At 38.5% G+C, this 23,419-nt stretch overlaps 5 protein-coding genes and 1 long non-coding RNA gene across 7 annotated transcripts; 3 read left to right on the plus strand and 3 right to left on the minus strand.

Moving 5' to 3' along the window:
- Positions 1–474: 474 nt before the first annotated feature.
- LOC120006440 (tRNA (guanine(9)-N1)-methyltransferase-like) lies at positions 475–3,242 on the plus strand. Its single transcript, XM_038856478.1, has 3 exons — positions 475–1,012; positions 1,477–1,836; positions 2,828–3,242. The coding sequence occupies exons 1-3, from the start codon at positions 485–487 to the stop codon at positions 3,035–3,037; spliced, it is 1,098 nt and encodes a 365-aa protein (XP_038712406.1). The 5' UTR covers positions 475–484; the 3' UTR covers positions 3,038–3,242.
- On the minus strand, positions 3,008–4,090 carry LOC120006441 (nuclear transcription factor Y subunit B-1). Its single transcript, XM_038856480.1, has one exon. The coding sequence runs from the start codon at positions 3,999–4,001 to the stop codon at positions 3,381–3,383; it is 621 nt and encodes a 206-aa protein (XP_038712408.1). The 5' UTR covers positions 4,002–4,090; the 3' UTR covers positions 3,008–3,380.
- Positions 4,091–6,554: 2,464 nt separating this feature from the next.
- Positions 6,555–8,749, minus strand: LOC120005164 (trihelix transcription factor GTL1-like). Its single transcript, XM_038854652.1, has 2 exons — positions 8,165–8,749; positions 6,555–7,420 (listed from the first exon to the last, which is right to left on the minus strand). Exons 1-2 carry the CDS (start codon positions 8,650–8,652, stop codon positions 6,679–6,681), a joined length of 1,230 nt encoding a protein of 409 aa, XP_038710580.1. The 5' UTR covers positions 8,653–8,749; the 3' UTR covers positions 6,555–6,678.
- Positions 8,750–8,999: 250 nt separating this feature from the next.
- On the plus strand, positions 9,000–12,472 carry LOC120005127. 2 transcript variants are annotated; one of them, XR_005469741.1, is made up of 5 exons: positions 9,002–9,248; positions 9,394–9,621; positions 10,347–10,491; positions 11,257–11,407; positions 11,863–12,472. It is a non-coding gene; the product is annotated as an uncharacterized LOC120005127 (long non-coding RNA). The 2 variants fall into 2 exon arrangements; XR_005469740.1 differs by having other exon boundaries at positions 9,000–9,248; positions 10,347–11,407.
- A 930-nt stretch (positions 12,473–13,402) lies between these two features.
- Positions 13,403–18,736, plus strand: LOC120006338 (SNF1-related protein kinase regulatory subunit beta-2). Its single transcript, XM_038856351.1, has 4 exons — positions 13,403–14,032; positions 14,868–15,046; positions 15,160–15,322; positions 18,155–18,736. Exons 1-4 carry the CDS (start codon positions 13,841–13,843, stop codon positions 18,479–18,481), a joined length of 861 nt encoding a protein of 286 aa, XP_038712279.1. The 5' UTR covers positions 13,403–13,840; the 3' UTR covers positions 18,482–18,736.
- A 652-nt stretch (positions 18,737–19,388) lies between these two features.
- On the minus strand, positions 19,389–22,919 carry LOC120006313 (oligopeptide transporter 3). Its single transcript, XM_038856322.1, has 6 exons — positions 22,284–22,919; positions 21,997–22,094; positions 20,931–21,500; positions 20,565–20,820; positions 20,285–20,467; positions 19,389–20,195 (listed from the first exon to the last, which is right to left on the minus strand). Exons 1-6 carry the CDS (start codon positions 22,791–22,793, stop codon positions 19,578–19,580), a joined length of 2,235 nt encoding a protein of 744 aa, XP_038712250.1. The 5' UTR covers positions 22,794–22,919; the 3' UTR covers positions 19,389–19,577.
- Between the last annotated feature and the right edge of the window lie 500 nt (positions 22,920–23,419).

The raw sequence follows: 23,419 nt of genomic DNA on the forward strand, positions 1-23,419 counted from the left end.
AATTTCTTTGATCCCGGTTTTATAGTTGATTCAAATTTTCTTTTTTATTTTATTTCACAGGTGTAAAAATTAATTAAAAATAAACTTTATTTTGCCACATCATCATGTTATGTGTACATGTCGCAGGGAGAAGAGATACCACATCGGCAAATTCTGTCTAATTTCTAGTTAGAAGTTGGCTCAAGACAGAAATGAGCACTTAAAGAAACTCCAAGGATAAAAATGAAATTTCTAAAATTTGAGGGTAGAATCGAGAAAGTTGTGATAGTTGAAGGATAAAATAAATATTTTAGAAAGTTGTGATAGTTGAAGGATATAAATAAATATTTTACCTTTGTTGATTGGTAAATTTCCATTAATTACACACATGGAGCTTTTATTATTATAAATATAAATATTTGAATCCAACAATAATACAATTAAAATTTTAAAGTATATTTGGAAGCAAAATCTAATGCTTTTATTGGCAAAAGATTTAGTTTACATGTCGTACGTTACATGCTCAACGACACCGTTCGCATTTCCTCTCCCACAGGCCACAACTCCCAAACCCTTGAACCCTCGAACGCCAAATCCAAAGAAACGCGACCAAAGGAAGCTCTCTAGAGCAACAATGGAGGAGGCCGAAAAGGACCAAAATGACCAGAACAAGATCGAAGCCCTTCCCCAACCTCTCTCGAAGAACGCCCAGAAGAAGCTCCTGAAGCAACAGAGGTTCGAAGCAAAGAAAGCGGAAAAGAAGGCTCAAATAAAGGAACAGAAGCGAAAGGATGCGGAGAGGAGGCGAAAGGAGTGGGACGACACGCTGGTTGCAGCGAGCGAGGAGGAAAGGCAGAGGCTGATCGAGTCGCGGAGGGAGGTCAAGAAGGAGCGGATGGAGAAGAGGTCAGAGGAACGAGAGCGGAAGATCGAGAGGCTCATGAAAGCCAAAGAAATTGGACAGAAGATTGTGATCGATCTCGAGTTCTCGCATCTCATGAGCGCCACCGAGATCCACAGCCTAATGCAGCAGGTATAGCTGGAAGAATTACTGTTGTTTTATGTTGATTATGTTTTAGACTCGTAATGATACGAAACTCTTACTTGCTTGGATGACAAATTTTGCTTAGAGTTGCTAGTTGCTTCCTTAATCTCTGAGATATAGTTTATCTTAATGGTTATTTATGAATTATGATTTTAGCTTGTTAAGGTTGGAAGTTCCCATTTTTTGCTTGCTTTGTCTAGCCATAATTTTGCATCTTTAGTGTCAGTTTTGATTCACTCGTGCTTCAAGTAAGTCCATAAGGATGCATTTCTCACCTTTTTGTTTTTTTGAAATGTATACCATTTGATTGTTGTAGGCCCTTTTTATAATTTTCTTTACTGCAAGTTCATGTGCATTTGGGGCCATGCTGTTCTATTTTATCTTCTGTTGCTTCACTCTACATGTAATGATGTTAGTATGTTTGATTTGCCATTTATTATTGTAAACTGCAGATTATGTATTGTTATGCAGTAAATGGACGATGTACTTCTCCTGGTCATCTTTGGTTGACTGGATGCAGGGGGGAAATGGAGCAGCAACTTCAAAAGATCCCAGGGTTTGAGAAATGGATAATTGAGAAGGAAAGTCAATCATATATTGAAGCATTGCAAGATCAGAAGCAAAATCTTGTATATCTGACTGCAGATTCTGTAAATGTGCTAGATGAACTTGCTTCAGAAAAGATATATATCATTGGTGGTTTAGTGGATCGGAATCGGTGGAAAGGGATAACCATGAAGAAAGCTGAAGAACAGGGAATCCAGACAGCGAAACTCCCCATAGGAGATTTCTTGAAGATGTCGAGTTCTCAGGTATATTTTGTCTTCAGTACCAAGGTTTTTTCTTTCAAATGATGTATGCTACTATGCTTTTTTGTTGTTTCCTTCTTTTTGTCTTCCCCGTGGGAGTATGCATGATACTAAGACATGCTATTGCTTGAATTATTTGATGCTTTTTTATGTATGATGAATTGCTAATGGAAAATGCATAATCCAAACTAGGGACATCTAAACTGCAAAAACTGTTGTATTGTATCCTGTGAAGGACGGTAGGATACAATTGCATTTTATCTGCTGCAACATCTGAATGGTGGATGACTATGGTACAGGAATTATGGAAGTAGGAATTATGGAAGTAGTAGTGTTCCTCATAATGGCACTACACATAAAAATATGTGTTGTTATAAATCTTATTTTTATTTTCTAGTCAAGGAATAGCCAGGAACTTGTTTATCTAGTTTTGAAGTGTACATGGAGTAAGCCAATATTTTTCAATTGACAACTTGTATCAAGGATGGCGCACATCCTTTTACTTTTTTATATTTGATTACTTGTATCAGCGTCTCATAAGCGCCATCAAACAATATTTCTGTATCTTAGAGTGAAGATGCATGACATTACTTGTTTTTGTGCATGACATTACTTGTTTTTGTGTATCTATACTCTAGATTAACGTGGTTTTGTATCTCCTTAACTTAAATGTGCTGAAACAAAATTATTCTACTTTATCATAGCACGTCCTGTATCCAGTATTCAATGCCTCGCACATGTAAAATTACTTTTCTATGTGCATACTTGAATTCTTTTGAAAAATACTCTTATGGTTTCTCCCTAATGCCCTTTTTCTTTTCTGGTCAAAGATGGGAAAAGGTTTCCTTATTCGGTTACTGAGAGTTTTAGTATCTAGTTCACACTTACACACATTTTATGTATGGGGATTTTTCTTGCCAACTCATTATATTTGGGAAATTTAGTAGTTAATTCAATCTTAATCTTAAAAACTCTGATATTCATTTCAATACAGGTCCTCACTGTAAACCAAGTGATTGAGATACTCCTTACATTTTTGGAAACAAGAGATTGGAAGGCTTCATTCTTTCAGGTGATTCCTCAGCGGAAAAGATGCGAATCTGACGCAGAAGAAAATCAAGGAGCCAATGAGGGAGGTTGTGAGATCAACGAAGATCGAGGTGAGATAAAAAAGCAGTGCACTGAAGCACCTTTGTCTGACTAGAAGAGTCTTACCAACTAACTGAAACTTTTGCCCCATTTTGAACCTTCCAAGCTTTTTAATGGCCTTGGTAGACTCTTACTGTCTCAGTGTATCTGGAAAACTTAGTAGATAACAGGGATTCGTTCTTACAAGGAGCGTCATATTTTCAGTGCTCACTATGTATTCCATTTGGTGCAAGTTTAATCAAATGATTCCTTGAGCTTGAGTAACGTTCTTTGCTTTGTGCTTGAAATAAAGAGAGACAACCAGACAAAGGCCCCTTGTTAAACAGGGAAAATTAAAGCAGCTGAAAATTGCAATTCACGCATAAATCTTGAAGATGGCAACGTTACACGCATAAATCTTATTTATGGTGAGGAAATGCATCCCCATTAGCCATGGCAGCGTGTGAGGAACCTGCAGGACTGTTATTATTATCGTCGGATGCATCCTTCAAGTAGCCAGTGACAGTTGGAGCTCCAAAGAAACCATGATGATGATGAAATGCAGTTGCAGTTGCAGGAGCAAAAGGGGCAATACCAAAGGCACTGAAATCAACAGTAGCAGTGCTACCAGTCCTCTTGAGAAATGGCTCCCCTCTAATGGAGGCACGCTCACCCTCCAATTCCCTGTAGCGGTGGAGATAGATAGTGAGTGGCTCAATGTAGTCATCAAAGCCAAGTTTACTCATTGCCCAAAGCACATCCTCGGCGGTGATTGTCTTGCGCTGCTCGCGCTGGCAGCGGTCATTGGCCTCCCCAGTGATGAAGCTGATGTACTCGGAGACACATTCTTGGATAGTTTCCTTGGCATCGTCTGAGATTTTGGCGTGTGGGGGTAGGATCTTCCTCATGATCCTAATCACATTGGCAATTGGCATGAAGCGGTCTTGTTCACGCACTGTGCACTCATTGTCATCCGAGGTAGTACTGGAATGATTGTTGTTGTTGTTACTCATTTGATGTAGTCCCACTCCCATGTTCATCTCCGGGACTGTGAGCAAAATTCATTAAACAAAAATTCTATACTACGAAAGAAAATGTGTTGTGCCCTGCATCATTAGTTCTTGCAATCTTACGAACCACAGTATTTTTTTATCTCAACTATTCCAAATACTGATATAGACATGCACGGTTTCATATGGATCATGTGCGTTTATCTAAACATTTGGGTAACTGGGATGCTCGTATTAGACGTGTGTTGTGGGTAGTTCATCACGTGATAAACATAGCAAGGGATGTGAAGGTTGGAATTAATTGTGACTGAGAATTTAGTAGAAAAGGACAAACCAATAAAACAACAGAAAACAGTAATTATAGGCTCATTAATAAGTAATGTAGTAATTAATTCAATTGCATGCCTAGTCTATTTTATAGTAGATCCTTGAAGGCAGCATAAGATCAAAACGGCAGAGGATCGTTGGACGTTTGATCTAGAAAATGAAAATAGTTGGGGGGTCTGGGTCAAGAAGAGTGTGCCACTTGTATAGGGTGAGATTGCATGCATGCCACTTGTACACCCAAACCCTCAAATCTCCTTTTCAGAGTGTGTCAAGCAATTCATTTCTAAATTCTAACAAACCAAAATCACTCAAAGAGAGCAGGGAGTTGACATGCAAATGTGCTCTCTCTCTCTATATATATATGTATATGTTGCTTGTAATGTTTATGGAGGAACTGTTTTGGCACCTTTTTTTTAAAAAAAAATTTGTAGAAGGAAATGTTGATAGATCTGAAAATGAGCATGCAATACAAGGGTGAGGACTGAAGTTGAACACTTTGTATGCAACAACATCCAACAGATCGAGAAAAACAAGAACAAATACAAGTTGCTCAGGCTGTAGACATGTTTCAGAAGAAGAATAAAGAAGAAATAAAGAGGGTAGCTAGGTTGATTATGATATGATATGGCAATGTAAGAGGATGTTTAATTACCAGCAGCAGAGGCAGAGATTGTGTTGGTGTTGGAGGTAGGGAGTTTGCGGTAGCTATGGAAACCACCTGCTGCTACTTCACGTTCCATCTCTGTCCCTCTCCCACGCATACACACACACACACTCTCTTTGTGGACTGTTCTATATATATATAGAGATATCTTGGTTTGGTTTTTTTTTTTTAAACAAACCCGGTTTAGGGAGGGATAGGATTCGAACATATGTCTTAATGGATAGGTGATCTCTTACATACAATGTGATTGTCGTTAAACCAACTACTCACATGAATCTTGGTTTGGTTTGGAAAAAAAGTGAAATTGCATATATACGTAGCGGGCAAGTGTCATGCATTTATATATTCATAGTGCTAGAGACTGGATCCACGTGGCATTCAGGCGATGTAAACAATGATCCCCTTTAGATTATATTAATTAATTATTATTTCAAAATGCCCTTTTTCAACCAAATATAAAACAAAAAATTTAATTTTATCGAGTCTGTGGTTAACAGTGTGTTTTTTTTTTTAATTAGAGATAATTACCGATTCATGTGTGATTGTTTGAACCAACTCAAACACACACAAATATATTCAATATATATATATACATATAAAACTTGGTAGAGATGAAATGATACGACGATTAGAATGCAGTTAGTATAAGCAGTTTGGATTGGATGGAACAGAGAGAAGATACATCCATCCATCCGATCAGACATGTCCTTCCGTCCCTCCCTCCCTCCCTCCCTCTGCACTGCATTATTTGCTGAACCATTGTGTCTGTTTATACAACCTTTTATATAAGCATGAATCAATCAATCAATCAATCCATCAATCATATCATCTATCTTTCTCAATTGCAAGAAAATTTTCTGAAGATCAATATGGACGGACATGGCAATGGAGGGGGCGCCGGATCAGTTTTTACAATGCTGGTGGTGGCAGCAATCGTCTTATTGGCTCCATTGGTGATTGGAACTTTAACACCTCCTCCGGCATGGCTGCTCCTCTTATTTCCTGTGGTCCTAGTCGCCGTGTTCATCTTCCTCTCCAATGCCTCCAAGTAGTTATCCTCCTGGACCTCCACCATCATCCGACAATAATAATACGAGGAGCAGACTCTCTTTGGTTTCTGCCATGCCTACATTTGTTTATTAAGATTTTAACCATGCATTTTTGTATTTGAATAATGATTTAAACACATTTCGATTATAATTCCTACCCATCTGTTGTTACAAGTATTATATTTTAATTTCTACTTCTTTGAATTCAAAGATATCCTGAGCATGCTTTATTTCTTATGTTATCACCCTTTTTTTTTAATACCGAGGAAGGGATGAGAGGTGCGAGTCCTCTATGAGATACTACACACATGAGCGACATCTAAACTACTCACAATTCTCATGTTATCACCCATTCAACCATTCTTATAAGACGACTGAGGAGATATTGTTGTTTGTATGTGATTTCAATATGAAGTTCCCAAATGCTACTACTATAATATTAGATAGGCTCATATATTCTACTAAGTACTAAGTAGTATATATGCTACTCCATAATGTGTGCCAAACGAACCCTATGTGTAAGAAATCATGCACCGAAACCAATGACCAAAAAAGAATTCATAAACTATTTGATTTGATGATCTTGGTAGAAAGAAAATACAAGAACAAATAAACATTCAATTTTATTAAATTATCCCAATAAACCTACCGACTAATCCTCTCTTGTTTAATCCTTCATCTGATCGTCATTGTCCATGTGGTTGGGTGCTGCTTTTCCTGGATTGACAAGTCCAGTTTTATATAGCATTTCCAATTCATTCAAGTATGGGCATGTCTTGCCATTCTCTAGCCGCTTCTTCCCACTTGATTTCTTGCAATACTTGTTCATATTCTCCCATTTCTCCTTGCACTTCTTCGCGGTTCTATTATATCCCACGTTAAACATCCCCACAGAGATCTCATCCCATATGTAACACCCTCTCGAACCAAGAGCCCGGAACTTCTGCTCCAAATCCGCTCGGAGCTTAATGAGTGCTTGGACTTCAGCTTCCGGCCATCTTCTGTTGCTATTCGAATCAATTTTGATATCCTCTTGACTAGGTTTAACACCATTTCCTTCCATGCATGGGATTGTTGATGGCTGGGGAGTTCCAATTTCCTGGCCTATGATGGTTTGAATGAAGGAAATGAGAGCGAGGTTGCGAGAAGTCTCCTGGGATTGTGCCTCTTCATCTCTTTTCATCCTTTCCAGCTCCTGCTGCCTCCAAGCTTCTTCTCTCATGATTCTTTCCCTTTCCCTCCTCTCAATCATTTCTATCAACTCCTTATGCATCTGCTCTTGCTTCTCCAACACTTGCATCACCAGGTTTTCCAAGAAATTCTCAATCTTTTCCCTTGTTTTTCTCTTCCTCTTACGGCTCATGGATTCTGCGATGCTTGCAGGAGAATCATCATTGTCTGTGGATGAGCTGAAGACAAAGAGGGGTTTTCTAGACTTAATTACATAAGCCTTTGAATCATAAACCAGCTACCACAATACACACACCTCTGTTCTCTTTTAAGGTCGTACCAACATGTGAATGCAAGCAAACCTAAGCAACATTAAGCACAGGTCGTAGCCACCTCAAAATTTTATGCTATTACAACGAAAAATTAAACGCGCATGCAAGCACACATCTAATCAAAAATTATATGACAGTATTGTACTATACAACACAGAGATTTTGCAGCCACCTGAAAATATTTATGCTATTCCACATTCTACAGTGAAATATTCATGGCAATGAACAAGAAATATAATCAACCACATGATGCAAAGGACATTACTGCCAATGCCATTGCTCAACAGTAGCTTGCTGCAAGTGTATTCAGACAACAGGAAAACCAGTCATGCGTCACAAAAGGGCATGGAGCAATCCCAATTTTCCATATAAAGAACTCAATGCAACCGCATTTGGACTCCCACTATTCCAATCTAAGGGCTCAACCATAAATCAAAAAATCATTTTCAGCTCAAAATATATGTATCCCCCTTTGGCCAATTCAACATCTGAGATTATCCCTGGAACGCAAAGTACAGTTAAAATGTGCAACACATGGAGAGTATATGTATATATATAACAGATACTGCAGCAGCAAAAAGGAAGTAAACAGAGAACCCATATAAATAAAGAAGCAATGAAGAATAACAATTCGTAAAGTAGCAACCTTACCTGGACTCGTCCTCCAATAAACCTTCCTCAGAGTTTGCGGCAGAATAATTCAATACGCCCATACCCGACCCGTCTTGGACCGGAATATCCGCTACCAAGCATTGGCGGCCAAACTCACCACCACAAAAAGTACCAGTCTCTCCCACGTTCGGTTCTTCCACTTTCACAGGGGGCACAAAACAGTCACCAGAACGCATGTCACCTTCAAAGAACCCCAGCTTCTCCTCCATGGACCCCACCTGGGGCTGGGTCAGCGAGAAACACTCGTCACCGAGAGAGCTTGCAGGATACCTCCCTCCACACCGGATCGGACGGAGCTTTTGCGGCGTGATGTTCAACTTGTGAGCTATGATCTCGGGATTCTCTGGAGGCTGAATCAGAGGCGAAGCAAATGGGTGACGTACGCTCTCAGAATCAAGAGAGGGGACTTCGTGTTGAGGGAAGTAGGCTAGGCCTTGAAACTTCCGGTCGCCGGAAAGGAGTTTCATTTGGACGGTAAAAATTTAGCGGCTGTAGAAGGGTTTTGAGAGAAGGTGAAACTTCGGCTAGTAAACAGAAGAGTAAAAGGGTAAAATGGGGTTCATAAATTTACTCGACTGGCTAGCTAGCCTGCTCCCAACTTTTCTACCCAAGCCCAAGGTCCTTCTCTGTTTTCGGCTTTCCTTTGGTTTGAGTGTTTGACTGCACATTCAATTCAAAGCCCTCCAAAGTCCAACCCACCCCTAAACCCACGACCACGATCACGATCACGATCATCCAACGTTTCAAACAAGGCAATTTTTGATAACCTTATTTGCACCAAAAAAAAGAGAGTAAAGGGAAATGGTTAGGTCAGGAGGGGTGTGAATTGATGATGAGTTTTTATGATTTTTGAGGTGTACTTCATAAAAATGGGGTGTAAATAAGATTCGTCCAATTTTTTCATCATCCCAATTTGTTTTGACTTTTGATGATGCCTATAAAAATGGGCAAATCCTCCATATTCCCAATCCCAAACGGAAACCAGAATCGTCTCTTCTTGGAAGCATAAGCAGCCGTTCCCTCGTATCTTTAGCTCCCAAGTTGCTTACAAAACCCAGTAAAGGTAAAGTCTTTTATTTCTGTTCAACATTGTTCCCTCCCTTTTCTGAATTTTCAGGTGAAAGCAGAGGTTTTTTTTTTTTTTTTAAGATTTATTTTGTTGGGTTTAGGGTAGAGTTTGACGGGTTCATTTTTTTCCGTTTATTCAGGCAGTTTGGTCAGGTCTGCAGTCGCTTTTAGAATCAGAGTTATGTCAGCTTAGATGAGTTTGTCAATCGTCCTCTCAATTGGCTGCTGAAAATGAGGTTCAGGAAGTTAAACTGCTTACTGCAATCACTGATGATCAGGAATGTGTCATCATCGATATGAATTAACCCATTGATTCTAAGGCATTTGCTTCGGTACTTAGAGCATCGATTGCTCACTGTAGGCAGCAGGTACTTTCTTCAGTGAGCTTTGTGAACTTTAATCTTTTGCTGTTACTAGATAGGAAACTGTGGACTCGAATTGACCAAGGAACTACTTTACTCAAAGATATGTAATTTGCATGATTTTGGAATTCTACGTATAGTGAAAGTTTATTTATCTATTTTCAGAATCTTCTTTGAGAAACCTACAGGTTCTTGATTCGCTTGCCCTGTTGTTGATTACACAGTTCAGCTAGTTTTTATCAATTATCAGACTCAGCTTGATGAACTATTATCCCTTTATTTAGTTTCTCATGTTTCATTTGGTATTATGGCCTTGAAAATGTTAGAATGTTTCCAGATGAGCACTCGTTATCTTCAATTTCTTAACAGATTTGTACGAGCATTTTACATTTTAGGTTGCGACTAGAACGATTTATAATCTGCTGCCATGGAATACGAAATTTAAATATTTCCATGGTAATAATGTTTGAACATGTTGTGTAAGCGAAGAAGGAAGTTTGTATCCAATCGCATATCGAGCTGGTAAATTTGGTTGAACCTGCTGTTAAGGTTAGCTCTCTAATAAGAATTAGACGTGTTGGCTCCAAAGTTACTCATGTTAAGATTAGCTCTCTAATAATAATTAGACATGTTGGCTCCAAAGTTGCTCATGTTGTACAGAATGTTGATTATGACTAATTTCATATTGTCATATCTTTGTTTCATTTCTATTTCTGTATTGTCTTGTGCAGGAAGGATTCTGGTACCACCATGCAGAGCCAAAATACTTGGTGCTAGTTTGTCGGATTCCTGAAGGCATTAGTACTCTTCCTGCGAATGCCTCATACCAAGTGAGCATTAAGCATTGGTGCATTTGTTATGAATGATAAAAGAGAGGTATGACTACTAAACAAAAAGTTCTCATCAGTTAATATTGTACTGCTCAAGCCCTTAAGACCTCAAGGAAGGCAGTGACTGGGATTCTTGTAATTGTTTTGCTGCCAACACCAAAACTTTCTCATTACCAGGCAAATACAAGTGGGTATGATTAAGACGACAAATGGCTCTCAGTGTAAAGTTTCAAACATGCCATTCTAATGTTTCCTTCTAGTCTGCCTTCTGTTATGTCATCATCATTCTTGGTTCCTCTTCCAGCATCTTTTGCTTCACTTTCTTGCCGTAAACCTTACCTTCTCATTTTACTAGACTAAATTTATCTAGGGTTAGATAGATGTCATTTTGTGTTCGTTTATTCCATTTTTCCTTCCCTGAAACCATTTGTATTGGGCCATTTGCTCCATTTTCGGGGTAGATCTTTCAAATGACATATGACTTTGCACAAGAGAAGGCATCCTATTTCTTTAATCCATTGAAGCTTTTTGTATAAAACCAAAACTCAGTTTTTTTGGACAGGCTATTCTTTTAATCATTTCACGAACTTCAAATCCCCCCTCCCACCTCCCTCTCTCATTCTGAATGTGCGTTCTCCACTATTCCTTTCCTTGATGGTACTTATAGGCTTATAGCCTTTTATCTGAAAGAATCTAATGTTTTCTTTTAAACAAGTGATATCGAGTACTGTGTCATATGTTCGATGCTGGATTCTGTATCACTCTTATTCTAAGTGGCTCTTTGGCCATATCTCAAAACTTTTGTTTCCAGCTTACACTTTAGGTGCTAGTGGTCCAAGAAAAGAGTGGCTTGCTCTGTGGAAAAGGCATTTGGAAGTTTCCTACTGGAGTTGTGATGAGATGTGCATATTAGTATGGGTTTAGCAGACTGAGACGGAGTTTATAGAAGTGCTATCTTTCAGGTACAAATTTTTGTGAAAAAAAAGTAAAATACTTCAACATGAATTAAGACCAAAGTTTGTTGCAATTGTCTTCATTACTGCATGCTATGACATGCTTGGCTACTTCCTTGGGGCCCCCATAGTAAGATGCATCAACCTGTGGAGCGGTTGTCTGCTTTCCATATGGTATTACATGTGTGCAACTCTCATCTGTGCTACCCATTTATTTGGCACCAGAGAAATGATTTGCCCTTCCTTTGCTACAGATTTGGTTGATAAAAAATTTGTGAGACATTTATGCTTTATGCCCCCCATATTATTGTAGATATGGAATCTATATGAACATATGCTAAGGGTACGCTGAGATAACATTCTTTCTGCATTTATCATATCAATTTCTTTTTTGTTTTTGAATGGTTTCATACCATATTGGTGTGTCGAAATTAATATCTTCTCTTTCTGCAAATGACTTACAGACAAAGCCACAGGTCAATCTCAGATTCCTGTGCCTGGATGTCAAACAAGAGGGGTCGCAATATGCACAAAGAGAACAGATCTGAGACCCCTCTCTTTCTCATTCAGGCATAGGAATTTTAGATAGAGGCAGCTGAGGTAATTTTTGATGCAAAACGGACAATGAGATAGAAACAATTCCTTACTTTCGACTGAAGAAGAGAAGAAACGTTAACTCCATATTTTGGGAGACTTTTAACATGTGATGCTTCATCTTGGCTTGTGTTACCTGCTGTGGATGCCATGTGAGGAATATGCAGCCCAACCATTTGTGCAACAAGATGACTGTGTTAAAATACTTATATGATGCATGCTTAGCAATGAAAGAAAAGGGTTACTCTGGGTTTTCTCCGGTGCCTACAACTTCAAGCTTCTTAGAGATAGAAGTATTACTGTCTACTTGTATATGAATAGCCGGGACGGGACGTCAACAGGAAGTTTGGTGACCTTTGAAGCTCTTACTCTGGAAAGTGATATTTGATTTGTTGTATTTAAACTGATATCTCTTGTATCATTGATTCTAATTTCTGTACTTTTATTATCACAAGTTGAGAAGTTGAATTTCTTTCTCTATGGGCTTATTTCTGTTTTCTATTCTTGTCATGTTGTATGATCTAATTAGTTCTATCATCTCCCTATGTTATATTGGAATCAAAATTAACTTATTATAAATGAGTATTGTAAAAAAAAGAATTATAAAAAGATATCATTCCTAACACAAATCCTTTATATCCTAAAAATAAATTTTGGTTTCTATAAAAAAAAAAAAAATTTGGTATGTGAAATGGATTTCATTTCCACAATCAAATAATGATAAAAAAAAGTAAGTCTTGGGCCTAGTCTCCTACTTCAAGGCTAGGTATGACTCAAAGAGGCAATTTTCATGGGTGTAATGATTTCTATTTATTTTGTACTTCATAAGCACAGAAAAAATTAGAGGGATGTTAAAAAATCCATAGAAATTGAATTCACCGTCAAATCGATCAATGGGTGAGTTATTTTTTTAACAAAATTTCTTTAGAATTGATCGATAACCAATCAAAATAATTGAAATAAGTATCGACAATTAACTGATTGATTAGTTAAATTCATGTAAAAAAATAAAGTAAAGAAAACAATTGTAACCTAATAAAAATTTCGTCTCCAACATATGCTATATATCCCCAAAATATCACCTTATTTTATCCACACAACGAAATAACCATTACACATATATGACTCATTTAACATCCAACTCACAACACTCCACATTCAACCAACTAGAGTTGGCTTGGTTGATAATTGGTTGGATTAGACATATGTGTGTCCAAGGTTTGATAATCGCAAACGTAATTTTTGGTGGTATTAAAAAAAAAACCACAACACTCCCCATTTCTTTTCTTAGAGATAAAATGAAGGTGATATTTTGGGGTGTTAAGCATTATTATTTGGAAAATGAAATCATAATTCATTAAAAAGAGAGAGAATAAACGACGCAACATCACCCAACAAAAGCATCACATCCGTATGCAGAATCACCGGGCCACCATTCGATTTCATCGTCCAACCTCATCGGAGGGATTCTTCTTATTTCTCTCTCTTTTAAAATTTTATTCTTTTGGAATTAAACATAAAAAGAAAAGAGAAAAGGACCCAAGAGAAAAACCCACCTCGCTCTCGCCATTCTGCTCCTTCCTAAGTGCCTTCTTACGCCATAAATTTTCTCTTTTTTTTTTTTTTTTTTTTGTATTTGCTTATAAAAGTTGTCCGATTTCGGAATCTTGGAGGGCTTTGCTTTGCGGGGTCGTTGTTGTTTTTGGATTTATTGTGGTGGGTATAATAAAAATTTGGGGATCGTATGTGAGATTCTACGGAAGTGGAGGTTTTTTTTTGTTGGCTTTTTTTTAGCCTTTTGGAATTATAATTAATAATTGCGATTGGTGTATAAATTTGAGTGGAGAAATGGGAAATGTGAATGGGAGAGATGATGCATCTCCTGGCGCGGTTGATGAAGAAGAAGGAAGCATCAGCAACGGCGTGCAGGAGGAGGAGGAAGGCGGCATGGATGCCATCCATGCGCCTCCTGAATTGATGGGTCAGTCTCCTCCTCATAGCCCCAGGGCTACCCACTCTCCTTTGATGTTCACTCCTCAGGTACTTATCTCGTCAAATTTATCTTTTATCTTTTGTTGGTTGTGGCAATTTGTAGTCTTTGCCTTTTGACATGTGTGATTTATCTAATCAGGGCATAGACATGTAAGCAGCCCCAAAGGGCTTTATTTTTTGTCTATCTTGCCCTCATCTCAATTGAATTGAATTTTTTTGGCTATTGTAGTAGAGGGTAAATCCTTCTATCATTTGGTGTTGGGATGGTTTCGGGGGCTGCAAATTGGTTTGAATCCTAAGTTGTAATCCCTTTATATGCTTAGTGGATCTTCCGTAATACTTTAAATTGACATTATTTTCCCCGTAGTTTGGTTTTCTTAGATGCGTGCTATTTTTTTTGGACAATTGGAAAGGAATTTACTTAAGTCGCTTATCTTTGAATGTGCTCGTATGTCAGATCGGCTGTATAATCACTTTGCTGAGCTAGTGTTCTCAATCATCGAAATGGTGAACACGTGAAACATGTTCACAAATTTTAAGTGTTACACAGTCCACGTCTCCATGATGCCTTTATTGCTGCAAGTGCTTAATTTTGATTTATTTTTCTGTTTTGAAAGAACTTGTTAATTATGTAGTGTGAATTTCATCAGGGTATGACTCTTTCATTGCTCAACCAAGTTGTTTTGCTAGTGGTTTGCTGTAGTTTATTGTTTGACCCTCTAATATGAAAGTATGCTCTTGAACAACATTGAGCCGTTAAGTTCTTGGTGGATTTATTTTAGCTATGTTATCTATGCGTGATATGCCTCCCAACTATGTATAAGTGCGAAAAAAGGGATCTTTCATCTTATTTTTCACCTTATTTTATTTTTTGGTTTTTTAGGTCCCTGTGGTACCTTTACAAAGGCCTGGTGAGATGTACAGTCCTAACAATTCATGGATGCATACTGCTGGAGGGTATGAAGACATGTGCAATGAGCAAGCAATTCCAACTATGATCACTTGGAGCTATGGTGGCAAAGAAGTGGCTGTAGAGGGATCTTGGGACAATTGGAAGATAAGGTACTAACAATTTAGTTCTTCATGTTTGTCTTTTATACATTTTTTAAACTCAGTTGTTTGATTTAAATTATTTTGGGATGCAATTTCTTTTGACCTTTTACCTCGTTGATCAGAGTGCCCTTGCAGAGGTCGGGGAAGGACTACACTATTATGAAGGTACTGCCATCAGGTGTTTACCAATACAGGTTTATTGTTGATGGACAGTGGAGGTACGCACCTGACTTGCCATGGGCGCAGGATGATGTTGGCAATGCATACAATCTATTGGATTTGAAGGTGATTTTTTGTGCTCTCTTTGTGGTACACTTGTGCAATGTGTGTGTGGACCAAGGTATGAAGCTTTTTTGTTGATTGGACTCTATCTCGGGCATTGAATATTATCTGCCATCTCATTTAACTGCCTCGATGCGCCTTCTTTATTCCCTTTAATTTTACCAGAATTATTTCTTCTATCATGCATTGGATATTATCTGCCATTACTTGTCTTCTTTGCTTATGGCCACAGCATTTTAGCTACTTTAACTTTGATTTCTCTTCAGTTGGTGCTACTTCTCCCCTTTCATCTAGCCATACTATTCTAGCTGATGATGTCCATCTTGTTTAAGTTGGTGCTACACTGCCTCTAGATACTAGTGGATGCGGTAATTTGGATTAGATGGTTTGATGATGTTATTCTTCTGAACATGATGAATATTGCATATTTAGAGATTAGTTTTTCCCTTTTTTGCTTGAAAATTGTTTAATTTATTAACATGTCGCTTATTCCGTTTTAAATCTTAGAGATGTTTCTTGCAAATTGATTAGAATATATCTCTTAAATCTGGATCTTCTGAACTAGTATTCTGATATTCCTGTTATGGTGTACAATATATCTTTGTGAATCTGTACGGCGTTGTGTGTCATTGTTACGTAGTCATTTGTGTGTAGGGTTGGAGTGAGATTCAAATGTACTAGTTTGATTCTTTTCCACTGATACAGTGGTGGAAGGGGATACAAACCAGGGAAACATGAATAAGAAATGAACAAATTATAATGAAAGACCAAGAGACCTTGGAATCGGGGATATGTTTTTTTAGTGTCTGTGAAATTATAGCTTCTTTATGTTTTTCTTTAAACTGGAAGATTGCCTTGTTTTTGTTCAAGCATATGAAACATTTGCTTAATTACTTGAAAGTCCTGTTGAAGTTGCTCTAGAGTAGACTGAGATTCGCAGCTCTATGGGTTGTATTTTACTCTAAAGAAGGAAGTTGGAATCAGCAAGGTTTGGAGTAAAGAACGGAGGCCTGAAATATGAATCCTCTGCTCTATGGGTTGTATTTTACTCTAAAAAAAGGAAGTTGGAATCAGCAAGGTTTGGAGTAAAGAACGGAGGCCTGAAATATGAATCCTCTGCTATTTTACTTCCCTCTGGATTCAATGAGCCATGATCAAAATCTTTTTTGTTTTTACCTTTTGTTTCTTCAAAAATTATGGAGTAAAGTATCATTTAGAAAGGCGACCATGGGGCGACACTAATTTACAATAGATTGGAAATTTGGAACACAATATCTACGACATTTAGTATCATAAGATTATTTACAACAAAATCTTCATTGATCCAAAAACAAAGAGCACTTATCTTAACCACCTATCCTGGATAACTCCTGTAGTTGATTCGTAGCACTCACAGATTATTTCTTGTTTTTTTCTTTCCAAATTAACCAACATGCAAATATTGAGTCTTCTATCATTCTTTGGTCTTTGGATCTTTGCTTAAACTTCCAAGCCTTTAGCTCCTCCTCAATGCTTCTGGCCACCCCCAAATGTTCGTTGACCACTTGTAATGAAGCAGAATATGATTGACAGGAGTCCATTAATGTTCCTCTTGTATCGAGAGGATCCATAGGTTAAAATATGCCCCCATTTTGAAGACTGCTTACTGTAAGATTATTTGCAATGTAGCTTTCCACAATAAAAAGGTTAATTCTGGTGGTCCTTCTGGCCGCTAAATTCCCTTTCCAGGGAACTCCTTGCTTTCTCTTCCAAACTTGTTCTTAATGTTATATACTTATAGTACGTTTTAGCTGAAAAGTCTCCCTGATTATGATTTTTGCACATTATTCAGTCCTCCTTTGTGTCTTTGACAATTGACATGCGTTTATTGTCCTTAAGAAACTTCCATTGAACCTGCGCCAAACTTATACAATACGGCTATATTTAACATGTCTATCAACTTGGAAGGTTGCTGTGCTGTTATGCTTATACCTGCCTAACCTGTTAAGAGTGCTTTTGTTTGTCCACAAATTTAAGTACTTTGTGATATGTATTTACTTTCATTGCAAAGACCATTTATTATTCACCTCAGAAAATCTCTTGTTTTGCCAGTTATAGAGAACTTATTGTGTATATTCTCTGGGCATTTTCCTTCTTGAAGTCTCGTTCCTTTGTCTGCTGACTATCTTTGATAGATGGTGATCAAAATGCTTCTGATGAACTTGCACATGCATGAGCATATACATTTGAACATCTCGCAACATTAATGACATCGCATCATGAAAACAACCGTGAAAAAATAATTAAAAAAAGGATTTATACCTCTGCTAAAATCAATAATCGACTCTGGAAAACTTCCATTAACCCTTGGAGTGATTCTGCAACATTTCACTGCTTTGTCATATTAACCATCACATGCTGGCGACATTGTTCTAGTAGAATTTGAAATCATTTGCATCAGTTCAAATTCCGCATGATACGAAGTTTTAATTTTTGGTGCTCCTTTGTTTTGTTTTACCCCAAATATCAAGTTAACTATGCGTACAGTTTCCACTCCATCCCCATTTCAAGATAAACTTTTTAATCTAAGCAGGCTCAGGATCCTTAAATCTTTTTAGACTGCTGAACTAGTTATGAAAGTAGCAAAGTTCAAATGATCAAGTACATGTACTCATGCATGCATGTACTTCTGCTTGATTCTCTCTCCCCCCTCGTTGTTTCTTTGGCTACAAAAGGTACCAAAACCTGGGTTTACCCGTTATTTCGTGGGCAGAAGTATACTGGAGAATGGGGATGGCTGCTTCATGACGGGGGTTTGTGATGCTAACCAATTTTGTTGACTGATTTGTTGTGCAGGACTATGTACCAGAAGACCTGGGAAGCATATCTAGTTTTGAACCTCCTCAGTCTCCAGAAGCTAGCTATAACAGTCTGCAACTTGGATCTGAGGATTTCGCAAAGGAGCCACCACTGGTTCCTCCACACTTACAGACGACACTGCTCAATGTGCCAGCTTCCTGCATGGAAATCCCATCTCCATTGCCACGACCCCAACATGTAGTGCTTAATCATCTGTACATGCAAAAGGGGAAGAATAGCCCCTCTGTGGTGGCACTCGGTTCAACACATCGATTTCGAGCCAAGTATGTGACAGTGGTCCTCTACAAGTCCTTGAACAGTTGATAATTTACCGTTTATGGAGAAGATGATCCTCTTTTTCTTTTTCTTTTTTTCGTGTAGTTAGTTGTTAAAAGAGGTAAATGCCACGCCTATGCCCATGGCTCTTGTATGCTTTAGGAAGGCACCTAAAAAACTCAGAGAGATTATGTTCCGGTTATTGCAAATGCTTGACATTGATTCTAAGGTTACCTACATTTTCTGGAAGATAGAAGAATTCATAAGAAAAGTGAAGGAAGAAGATCAGGATTGAAGCTCATACATAGATAGCTAATTGCAGTGTAGTTTTAGTGCTGAAGAGTTCCTCCATGCTTTGGTATCATTTTATATGACAAAGCTCGCATGCTCTAATGCGTTGGTCTAATCATCTTATTCTGCATCAGAGTAGGCCAAAGGTCTTCTTCTGAAAATTTTCAAGAGAAGGAAATAGAAAAGATTTTATGATCTAAACTGTCTTTTTCTCTTGGGTTTGGCCAGAAACTCCATCTTTGGGGTTCTAACTTCTAATAATACCCATTTTTTCCTCGTTGAAATTTGATTGCCAAATTGTGTAGTGATTTCTATATTTCTTGGTGGAACATTCATCAAGACACTCAATTTCTCTTGGGTCAATCTCCAACCAATTTGAAGATTTTTTTTTTTTGGCCAAAAGTAATGTGTCAACGTGAATCCATTTAAAAGAATCTTAAGACAGGAAACGAAAAATGAGAATGAAGAACCTTGCTAACCTGAACAAATAACCATGCATGTTTTTGTGATGGATATGGGGTTTTGGAGTTTCAAGCAGGGTTGTGATGCAAACTAGTAAATTTTCTCATTCTAGTGATGTCTGAAACAGTTGTCTGCTTTCTTAATGGTATTGGTAGGTACCACATCGAAAGTGAGTTGAAGTCAGTTTGGCTGTGTGGGAGAGTGTGGAAATCAAATTTCTTATCAAGCATAAAGAGCAACAACGTGATCCTAAGCTTTCATTGGAGTAAAAAAACATGTATATCTAAATGTACATATGCAACTCAACTTGCTACTTATTCTCAACACTCAAATCAACAGAAACACATCTAACAATTGTAAGAACTTGCCTTTCTTACAAGACTTACTTCTGCTACTTAAAAACCGGACATCCTGCTACCGTGATACCTGGGGCAGTTGGGCATGATGCCAAAGGACAGTGATCAATGTCTGTTCCCCACCACTTTAAATTTTTTCCCTCATTTTGCAGAGCAAAGAACAGTAGAACACCCATGAAAGCTGTTCCAGCATCCAATGCTGCTGATAGAACATAGTTATATTTCTGCCACCAGCGTTTGTGGTATCGAAACACAAAGTAGTTGAAGATGGTTCCGGTGATGAGCCAGCTTGCTATATTAGTGGGAGTTGCAGGTGGCATTCCTGCAAACCCGTATGATATAACCGGTATGTTTATCAGGGGAATCCATTTCTTTTCAGGGAACATCTTGCTCAGCACCCAAATTGGAACTGGCAAGAATGCTCCCACGAGGAACAACCATACCAAGTTGCGGTACAGTCCTCCAGGTCCAAACAGCCTCTTTGGTCCAATCAAGCCCCATATAACAGATGCATCAAAGGTGACTCTATACTTGGGGCAAGTCCATGGGCTCTCGGGATGGAGTGCTTCGACATCACATATGTTTTCGATGCTTTCCAACATCCACCACGCAACTGCAAGGTTGACTGTTCCGGCAACCAAGGTTCCCACCAACTGAGGAAAAACAGAAACGTTAGGTTTTGATAATTGGGAAAACAAAATTTATTACCCTTTTATAATATAAAATTTAGAGCTAGAGAAACCTGAGCTGTGTACATGCACCGCGGTGGAATTTTCATGTAGTGCCCAAGTTTAAGGTCAGAGAGGAAAGAAAGGGCATGAATCGTGCTGATTCTCCCATAAATCTTGAAAAGCAAATTTGCAATAGGCTTTCCAGGTAGGATATATCCAATTATGAACTGTGCTATTATGTCATATCCAGGTTGCTGTCGAGCAGGCACAGGAACACTAAAATGTTAACCTACATATTCGTCACGTAAAAATAAAGAAAAGAGGAAAGAAACAGAATGTAAGATTTTGTACCTGGTTAGTAGTTGCTTGAATGACCCCAATAGGAAGAGTAACAACCCAAGCCAATCCAAACGCAAAAAGCATCCCCCACCATGGCAGCTGCACATCATCTTTCCAGACAAACGACATTAATAAAGATGCGGCAATGCTCCCAAGTAATAAGATAAGGAACCACCACTCAGGAACTTGTTTGTAACTTTTCATCAGCTTTGCATGTATGTCCAATTTCGCATTTTTCATTGCTGATCTACTCTGATTCCAAATATCCCTACATTAACGTAAATTTTTCCCAGCTTCATTAATAAGAACTCACCCAAAACATTCACACTCAGTGATCGCACTGTGAAATTATGAGCAACTCAAATTAAGGCGGCCTACCTGCCATGAAAAAGTGCCACATGAGTCAGGGTTGCAGTAAACCTTGCAAATCCTGACCCAATGGACAGGGCAAACAGAGGACTAAGGTATAGCTTCCCGTAACTGTTGTAAGCAGCAATGTTAAGATCAAACTGAGGTGTCAAGATCTTGGTTGTATCGTATTTGTGCCCACTACTAGCGAACAGCTGATTAGAAAAAATAGGGAATTTCCGAGCATCGAAAGTATTATACTTCCAGTAACACAAAGGCACAATAATGTAGATAAACATGATAAACCCAACTCCAACGTTGAGAATGGAAGACCACGGCGTAACCAATGGGCTGCCATGGTAAGCTGAAATTCCGGCCCAATCAAGGGTGAAGGCACCGACCCCAAGTCCATGGTAACCTGAGCCGACTTGCTGAGCAGTGATGTTATGAGGCCACACCCAACAGACCCATGAGAAGAATGTCAAGATTGGGAATAAATAACCGGGAAGTGCATAATAGGCAAAGCTTGCTGCCATAAGAGCAAGGAAGAATTGCATCCTGGTGAGACCTTTACCCTTAGGCTCCTTCTCGTGTAGTGCTCTGAGCAAAGTTTATTCGCATGATCATTAAAATTAGGTCAGCAAAACAGAATCAAGGAGAGAGCAATCAGACTACAATTTCTAATCAGCACTTTATGCTTTTTTAGGATTCTTCTATCATGAAACACCTTTTATCTTTATCCATCATCTTTTGGAATAGTTTTATCCATAAATTCTTCATAACAACCACAAACAAATTCAGAAAGCATTTAAGCATACAATTAAGACGCATGTTCAACGATCCAAACTGCGAGCTTTTTTTTACATCAATCAAACTTCTAATTCTGATTCCTAGTGTCCTGCATCTCCGAGATAGTGCTGTACATCTCTATATTCTATCCAGTGGGGAAAAGAAACATTATCATCTCTATATCTTTTTTCAGCTAATTAACTGAAGTAACCAATTAATGAACAATTGAGGAGCATGCATATATGTATACAGTTCAAGCTCTTTCAATTTTTCGCTAATTTTCTCATAACCAATGAAAGAAACATACCTAAAAAGAGAGACCTGAGCAAGGTTTGAAGGCCACCACATCTCAACTGGATCAACCAGATACCTCCTTAGAATTCCTGCCCATCCATACCCCAATATCTGCATACGAGCATCAAAATCCAAACAAATCATGAGTACATAGCGAGCAATCAAACAAACCAAGATAATATGTGAGCAAAAAATATATTTGCTTAAAAAAAACAATTCAGAGGAGAACAGATAGAAAATTTCTTAAATTTTCACCATAACTCTTTCAGTACCTCTATCTTCACAAGTTTTTATTATTACCTGAGTACTCAAGACTATGAGGAGTCCACATAGGAAGCTCAAGCTCTGCTTATAATAGGCCTTCATAACAGTAATCGCACCAATGGAGTAAGCATCACCCCCACCAATAGAGACGCCACAGTTAGCAAAGATAGTGATAATTACATGCTCCTTGATGTTAAATGGCCCTGAATTCAGACTGAACCCGTACCCAAACACACTGTATTCTCTGGTAGGCAGGATCTTGGCCATGAATTTCCCAATGGGCAAGACCGCAATTTGCATAAGAATGGCCGAGATAGTGAGCGGCTGAGTACGGTACGTGAAGAAGGTGTTGAGGAAGATGAGGATCACGCATGAGGTCAGCCCAAGAAACCATGCACGAAATGTCATCACTGGGAGTGTTGGGTCGTCGGTCTCCGGCACCACCAGAGCCACCTCCTCCACAGGGCACCTCTCGTCCTCCGTCGATGAATCTACATTAGGCTTGTCTGTGTCCATACCTTGATGGGTCTGGTTTTTGGTCGCCATTGTTACTGTGGCGAGCTTTCTCTCTCTCTGTGTCTCTCTGTTCTTTTCTGTCTATCGGTCTTGGAATTCGGTACGTGGCTTGAAAGGTATTTGACGAGGAGGCGGTGGTTATATAAGACAGTGTTTGGACACTTTTGGCGATGACAAAAATGTTCTCGACTTTGTTATTATATTACGGTATGGGCAATGCCTTGGACTTTGAGTGAAAAAAAAGAGTTAGCCTAACTTTCTTGCACAATGCACACTGATCATGACGGCTGACTTCATCCTTGACTGCTGGGAGGACTTTTAGTGCCCTTGTTTGGTAAAATTTTGTAAATGAATTAAAGTTTTTTGGTTTGAGAAGAAGATTCAGGTAGAGGACACCCTATACTTCAAAATTTTGTAGGTTTAAACCCCGAATTGACTGTCACAACCTACATCATGATGACAGATAGTTTAAATCGAATCAAACCTCGTGAGGGTAAGTGGGTTGAAGTCCCCTCAAGAAGTGGACTGTAAGGCCCACGAAACGAAGGAAACTTTGAGAATTATCCCAATTTGTCTCGAACTTTAGATCTCGGGCACTTTTAATCCTTAGTGTAGAGAGGTAATCAATCAGGCTATTGCTCCGTTGTTAAGGGGTA

Source organism: Tripterygium wilfordii, chromosome 9 (genome assembly GCF_013401445.1).
Source record: "Tripterygium wilfordii isolate XIE 37 chromosome 9, ASM1340144v1, whole genome shotgun sequence".
Lineage (NCBI taxonomy): Eukaryota > Viridiplantae > Streptophyta > Magnoliopsida > Celastrales > Celastraceae > Tripterygium > Tripterygium wilfordii.